Raw genomic sequence first — 8153 nt, forward strand, 5'->3', positions numbered from 1 at the left:
CATTGGGCATCACCCCTCGTCGTCCTCTTCCCACCACGACATAGGGGGCTCCCACCGTGTCGTAGCTCCCCCTCCTTGCATTCGATGTGGATGCTATAAGACAATTAGGTATTTGCCCTTAGAACAAAACTTAAATATTGTAATTCACCCTCAATAAGACAATTAGGTATTTGCCCTTAAAATCACGAACTATGTTCTAATTCTAGTTATTCCTATAAATTTTTAAAGTCGTATAAAATATCACAAATTTTATATTTCATGTGTTACTTCCAATTAATAAACTTTATATTTTGCGTGTTACTTTCAATCAAGTTTTGTATCTCGATTCATGATTAGTTCGCAACCAATTCTATATCAATTATGAGTTCGTTGAGAATGTACAAAACAACAGGTGAAAACAAGCCAAAAAAAAAGTCATATTTTCACTCAAGACAAAGTGGACAAATGAAAGAAGTCAAAATGTAAATAGTAATCGGTCTACCAATATGATCTCCAAATCTCACACGCCTTAATCGGAGCCCAGCAAAGGACGTTTTGGTCGTCTAATGAAGACTGCGCGGAGTAGCGGCAAACCAGTGGTCCGCTGGTTCAGATAAAGCAGGCAGAATGTTCCCCACAACCTGTTGACGTATCCCAACTGCCCCATTCGTGATTTTTGGCTTGTTTTTTTAGCACAACTCGTCTTACACGTCACAGAATTAAAACCCTAAGGAGGGTCATCCTTCAAAACGAACTCTAAGCCCCCAAGCACCAAAAATTCACCGCGAAGAGGAGGAAGAAGAAGAAGAAGAAGAAGAAGAAAAAGAAGATGGACTTCACAATCAAGATTCTATTACCAGAGGTGTTTTCTACCTAGTCTTTTCCATATTTCCTCCTTGTACTTTTATATTTGTTTGATTGACAACTTTATGAATGCTTTTACACTTAGCTATAATATTCAAAAGATAAATAACTTAGTTCGAAATAAGGTGATTAACATCTAGATCAATCACATTCGAGAGAAGTGACATCTTGGATGATAGCTTGGATCATAGGAGCTTTTAGGGGTCTTACACTCATTCATAAGAGGAAAGTTGGAGAATAGCTTGTAGATTGATCAGCCACCCAATCGGCACAGAGTCATTGTATCCATAAGATTCTACGTTCTTTTGATAGTATTTTCATTCTTTTATTGTTTCGGTTTTAGTTATTTTTCTCATTTCATCGACATAGAACTCGTCTCTCTTTGTTTGTCTAGATTGAACGATTTAGTCGCGGTATTTAGGTCATGGCACTATTCTTTGTTCGTCTCTTCACTTGTTATTTACTGTAGTAACCTCGTCCACTTGCGGGTATAGCTCGTGACTAAAATTAGGTGAGTCATCCATGGCGAATCAACCACTATTTCCGACCAGTGTAGGTGGTTTTTTTATCCTACTTGGTAGTACAATTAAATTTAGGTGGTTTTTTTATCCTACTTGTCATGAATTTAAAAATGGTCTAAAATATCATAAATGTTTCACGGTTGCCAACATAGACAAAATTTTCGGTGAAGATATCTTATTTAGGTCAGATTGAAAAATAATACACGAATTGTAAAGTATCTGCTATTTTATATGACTTTTTCAAGTTAGGAGAAAATATTAGAATTGACCAAAGTTCGTAGTTTTAGATACCAATAACTTTAGATATACAATGTACAGCATTTAAAAATAATGCAATTTTAACATTTTTTTATAAGTATAATGCTTGTTACTAATTTCAATGAATACAATCTATTTTCTAATTTCTTATGTACGGTCTTGGAAATTTTTTGAAGTAATATGTAGAGTGATAACGTGTACTTCATCAAAAAAATAATTAATTTTATTATTCATTAGTCTACTATACCACATTAATTCAGCTTTAAAGTACATAATTATAGGGAAAAAAAATTAATAAAATGTGAATTCTAATATTATATAGTAATTTTATAATATAATACTGTATAATATAAATAAGATTATTTAGTTACAGTTAGTAATTTAAGAATTAGTTAGCAATATAATACACTCCGCTTTCCACTTTTCATTTGTATATATAATGTTTATAGTTACTCCCTCTGTTCCATTAGAAATGAAACGTTTTCTTTTTTGGTCCGTCCTATAAAAAATGAAACATTTCTGAAAAAGGAAACAATATTCTTTCTACTTTTTCTTCTCTCTTACTTTACTCTCTTCATTAACTCACAAAACAACACTACATAAAATCTTGTGCCGAAAAGCAAACGTTGCATATTTAATGTGACGGAGGGAGTATTGTTTATACTCCCTCCGTCCCGCTTAAGATGACACGTTTTCCTTTTTAGTTTGTCCCAACTAAGATGACACATTTCCTTTTTTGGAAACTTTCTCTCTCAAATTAATACACTTAACCATTTTTTCTCACTCTCATTAAAATATTCATCTTTCTTTATCTCTCTACTTTATACTTACACCCATCTTTTCTCTCTCCAATTAAACACTTTAACCAATAACTCTTAAAACCCCGTGCCGGCTAAGCAATGTGTCATCTTAGCCGGGACGGCGGGAGTACCTTTTTATTTGTATATATAACTATAGTAGAAATTAAAGAGTCAATATAGCTAATCATGTTGCCTATGCGTACCCCACCTCTTTATTTCTCTTGAATCCCACGCGACAATTGCCCAAATCCCATCATTTTGCTTTCAAATTCTTCCATCCCCAAGTAGCAAATACATTTTACCTTTACGCAAAAAAAACCTCAAATCTCATGAATCTAAAAAAATTATCAGATCACCTTTTATATTATATGGACGTTTAACATTAATTCACAAACAAAGCGTCCCAACTCTTTGATGTATAAAGTGGATAACAAGAAGGGATGTCAATGTAGCTTGTAATTTCTGGTTTGGTTCAAATAGCTCGTTAAATTTAGAGGGCTAGAATTGGGAATTTTTAACTTGATAAAATTATAATCCGATTAGCCCGCAATGTGAATAGGGCTAACCTAAAAATTAGATAAGTTGGCCTAAAAACCTGATAAAATTTTCGTTGTTCCGTTTGTTTGACTCTTAACTGACAGTTCATTGATTATTTTTATAATATACTCCTTCCGTCTCATTAAATATGAAACATTTGGGAATCTACACCAGAATTTTATGTAGTGTTGTTTTGTAAGTTAATGAATAGAGAGTAAAATAAGAAAGATGAAAAAGTAGAGATACAGTTATTTCCATTTTAGGAAAAGTTTCATTTTTAATGTGTCAATCCGAAATAGAAAACATTATATTTTTAATGTGACATAGGGAGAGTACTATATAACTAAAAAAATAACCTTCTATTTTATATTCACTCTCCCAACTAAGTTAAGTTGTATTCCTTTTCAGGATGTCTCAACTAAATTGAGACATTTTATATTTGACAAAAAATAAAACATCACATTACTCTTAATCTCTCTTTATTAGTACATCATATATTTAAATCTCTCTTTATTACTCCCTCCATCTACGAATAGGAGTCCCGTTTTTCCATTTTGATCCGTCCGCAAATAGGAGTTCCAGTTTATAATTACTATGATAAAGAGGACCCTCACATTCCACTAACTCAATCCACTTTTTTCCATTCACTTTTCTTAACATTTCTTAAAATATATTCCACACAGAAATGGAACTCCTATTCGCAGATGGAGGGAGTATTATATACTTTTGATCAACAACGACAAAGAATGAACACGGGAAAACACACAATCTTTATTCACATTTTTGATGTATTAAGCAAGTGTACAACAATAAGAATCAGGAACAAGAACAAGATTCAACCAACACAAGATAACAAGTGCAAATTTAGAGGGTCTCCACCATGCCCAATGACGGCCGCTACCACCAGGTCGCGGATGATGACAACCATGCCGGCCAGGACAGCGACCATGGGTCTGATCTCACTCCATAAATCGTCACTGCCAGTTTATATGGATTCACCAGGAGAGCCAGTTCCGCCAGGTCAAAACGGTGGCACACATGGCGCCGACGATGTGGGGAGATGTGAATAGAGAAGGATGCTAGAGAAAGAGTGAACGGTGCGATTTCGTCGCCATTACTGCTGGCTCACGGATTGCAGTGTCCCTGGCTCGGAGAGTGGTCGTCGTTGGAGATTTCAGATGGGGGGAGCTCATATAGAGAGGAAGAAAGGAATGAAATGGAGGTGGGAGAAAGGATGAAATGAGGTGTAAGTGGGGAAACCCAACAATATTATATAATCCCTCCATCCCAGTGACGTAAGACCCTTATTTCACTAACTTTTTCAATCCGTTTTCCTTTACATTTCTTAAAGCTCATGCCGAAAAGAAAATAGACACTTTCTGAGCAAAATGTTCGCAGAATAAATTTTCAATGCGCAGGGATGCAGAAAACTAAACTTTCATATTTGTATGAAGAAATATAACCATTTCAAATTACACAATAAAGATCATGTCAACTAGCCTCAATCACGAAGCATAACAACAAAAATGGAATCTAATTTGCTAAGAAACTTACTAAGCCCGAGTATAGTGATGCAACTTGTATAACAAGACTGTTCCAGCAGCATTTCCCACAGCCATGAAACCTCCGTGAGGGCTAAAATCCATACAGCTCGGATAGTGCACAGCCTTATTAGGAGGCGGCCAGTTTGAGAACACAGTTAAAGACGGGACATGAATCAGCTTCATGCTGTTCTTTTTCATGCGAGAACCGATGGCCAAAATTTGTGCATCCAGATTAAATTTCATGAAATCGACCTTAGTCGTTAAGTTCTCAATAACTTTTATAGGTTTCCTCTTCCCACCTATGAAATCGTCTCTGTTGTAGATGTTCACAATTCCACTGTCTGAACCAGCTGCAAATAAATTTCCAACAGGGGGGACGGACAGAGCTGTGCCTGTCAGACAACCTTCATCCACGCCCTTGTGGAAGCACGACCTTGTCCTCAGATCCCAGTGATAAATCTGCCCATCACCCCCAGAACTCAACAATTGTTGTCCATCATTAGTGAATGCTATGGATCTAACACTTCCATTCATCTTCAGTGTTCCGAACAGTTCTTTCGTCTTTGATGACACTAACAGAATATACCCTTTGTTTCCAACAAAGGCGATGGTTTTAGAATCAGGGCTAACCTCAAAAGATTCCACACTCTTCTCATCCCTTCCTGCAAAAGGGGCTATCTTATCTACATGAGCTTTGACTAAATCAAATGCATAAGCAAACTTCCGCCTTCCTGATATTATGGCCTGTGATCCATCAGGTAAGAACGCAGCCTTTCGAATAGGACAGTCTTCAAGAAAAATACTCTGTATCATCTCATTTTTCTTCCCATCTACTTGAAAGAACTTCAAAGTTCTATCCAATCCACCGACAAGGAGCAACTGCGCATTCTTGTGGAACTGGACAGAGTTAACGGGACCTTGTGAAGGGTGCTTCATATGAGCATCTGACAGTCTAGAGTATTCAAGAAGCCCAGGCAATAATTTCACACTCCTCTTTAAAACAAGACCTTCATTTGTCCTAAGGATATCATCGGCATATTCTGGATGTTCATAACCACTGGCTACCACCACTCTATTTTCTCTGTCAGAATCGTCATCTTCAGAACTGTACACTGGCTGGGCATTGGGAGGTGCCCAGTCAGTACCTCGGTTCATCTTCATATGCTGAGCTCTCAATCTTGCCTCGTACGCTTCGCCAGAAATCACACTCTCATCTTCTCCTTTCCTCAGCTTCCTCAGTTTGTTAACTTTAGCTATGTTTATACTAGTCTTCTTCTCTTCATCGTCAACCCACACGGGTTTCCTTTCATTGTTCCTCTGTGCATCAGGAGTCTCATCTCCAGACTCGATATCCTCCTCATACACAGACAATGTACTATCTGCTGATCTATCAGTGAAAAACACTGCTGAGCTATTGTCCACCTCCCCTATAGCTTCTTCATCAGCATCATCATTCCCAAACCCAATCGGTGAGTACAAGGAGCTAAAGAGAAAGCTTTCCAGCTTTTTTCTCTGCTTCCCCTCCTCGATTTCCAATTGCTCGTCACCTTCCTCCTTTTGCCCTTTCTTTCTCTTCTTATTCCTCGTGAATCCATGATAATGTTGTCTCCGTCTAAAACTTCTGCTTCACCCCTTTCTTCAACAAGTTTAATCTTGTCTTCCTCCATCAACCTCTTTTTTTTCTTCCCTGCCTCCTTAGGTACAGCATTTTGAGAAATTAAGCTCATTTTCCACAGGCCACAAACTGCTCAAACCAAATTAAAGAGTAAAACTAAGCAATGGCATCAACATACATAAATAAAATCATACAGTAAATGCATAAAAAAGTAACTATGAAGAATATTCTATAGAAAAAGCAATACACCATCTGCTAACCATTAAATTATCACAAAAATATTCTTCGGAAAAAAATAAAATATCACTAGCAGAATCGCCACCAACAAAAAGGCTTAAATTTGAATTACCTCATCCGCCGCGTGAAAATGGAGGAAGGCGGCAATCTAGATTTATTGATCTTCGCTACAGCAACTACGGCGGAGAAGTGAAAAATCGACAACGGTAGTGCTCTAGGGTTTAGGCTGTGGCGGGAGCGGGAGCGGGAGCGGACGCGCTATAGTTCAAAGTTGAAAATCATAAAGTGGCTTCACAAATCTGGGCTTTCCACCGAACCTTCTATAAAACGGGCTTCAAACATTTGGGCTTTTTGATAAAGAAAATTACAGGAGTACTGCCCGTTCGATTTCAAAGATTATATCTCATGATTAAAATATATACGTTTAGTTTGAAAATTATATCTAATGATTTAATATGTATTCCCTTTGTTCCACAAAATATGTCACACTTATTGAATGAAACGAAATTTTATGAGGATTTTTTTGTGTGTTAAATGGAGAGAGAAAATAAAATTTTTATATTCACGTGAGAGAGAACTTTTTCCATAAATGAAAATGTGACTTCTTTTGTGGGACAAGCTAAAAAAAAAAGTGTGCCATATATTATGAGACAGAGGGAGTATTATATTTGGTTAACTAAATTGCTCTCACAGCTTAATCATAAATGAATAATCACATGCTCATTGTTCATATCAACCTCGTCCAACTAAAATAATTACAATTTTATTCAATATGAATAATTATATAATAATAAGTTATAACAATCGAATAACAACATTATATTTAATTCATGAGATTGAATCTTACAACTTAATTCTGTATAATAATCACATGATATAAAAGTCTAGGGGTGGGTCGATACGATATATCGTATCGAAAACGTTGTATCGTGTATCGTATCGAAAATATCGATATGAAAGAATTTCATATCATTATCGTATCGAAAGTTTCGATATATCGAATTTCGATATATCGAACTTTCGATATAAAAAAATTTCATAGCGTTATCGTATCGATATTTCGATATATCGTACCGAAATTCGATATATCGTTAAATATCGATATATATCGAAAATAAAATATCGATATATATCGAAAATATCGATATATCGAAAATTTTCGATATATATCGTATTTTCGATATAAAACGATATATCGCGATATAAGAAAATTTATATCGTTATCGTATCGAAAACTTACGATACGATATCGTATCGTATCGAAAATTATGATATATCGAAAATTCGATAATTTTTCGATATTTTTCAATACGATACGAGCGATATATCATTTTTTCGGTATTTTTCCCCAGCCCTATATAAAACCACCATATCAAACTAAAATAATAAAAAAAAAGTTATTATTACATGAGCTCTATTAGAATAGTCTTGATTTTTTGTAAGGTCAAATGTATCACGGATCAAATTGAATAAATGGAAAATGTCCTTACTTTATGGTAAATCCCTTTCGGAATTTCCCGGTGTTCCACTTTATATTATTTTGGAATATATTAATGTGTAAAATTCTCAAAAAGTCCTCAGTAGAAAATTAAATTTTCATTGATGCTCTGCAAATCTGTGTAAAAGCGGAAGAGTGCCACAACATCACCTTTTACACATCCCGGTTAGCTGCCTCACGCATGGTGAAACCCTCTATAATTGTTCTTCCCCACAAATTCACAACCCATAATTTGTTCTTCCGCACAGATTCACCGCCTATATACATAAAACCCTCTAATTGTTCTTTGATAATGGAAAC

The 8153-nt window shown here is 35.7% G+C and overlaps 1 protein-coding gene across 1 annotated transcript; it reads right to left on the reverse strand.

Moving 5' to 3' along the window:
- Window positions 1–4380: 4380 nt before the first annotated feature.
- LOC125187755 (U3 small nucleolar RNA-associated protein 18 homolog) lies at window positions 4381–6628 on the reverse strand. The gene is given in 3 exon segments (XM_048084388.1): window positions 4381–6092; window positions 6095–6247; window positions 6468–6628. Coding segments are annotated over 2 exon segments (1716 nt in total). The 5' UTR covers window positions 6231–6247; window positions 6468–6628; the 3' UTR covers window positions 4381–4512.
- Between the last annotated feature and the right edge of the window lie 1525 nt (window positions 6629–8153).

The sequence above is a fragment of the Salvia hispanica genome, chromosome 5, assembly GCF_023119035.1.
Source record: "Salvia hispanica cultivar TCC Black 2014 chromosome 5, UniMelb_Shisp_WGS_1.0, whole genome shotgun sequence".
Lineage (NCBI taxonomy): Eukaryota > Viridiplantae > Streptophyta > Magnoliopsida > Lamiales > Lamiaceae > Salvia > Salvia hispanica.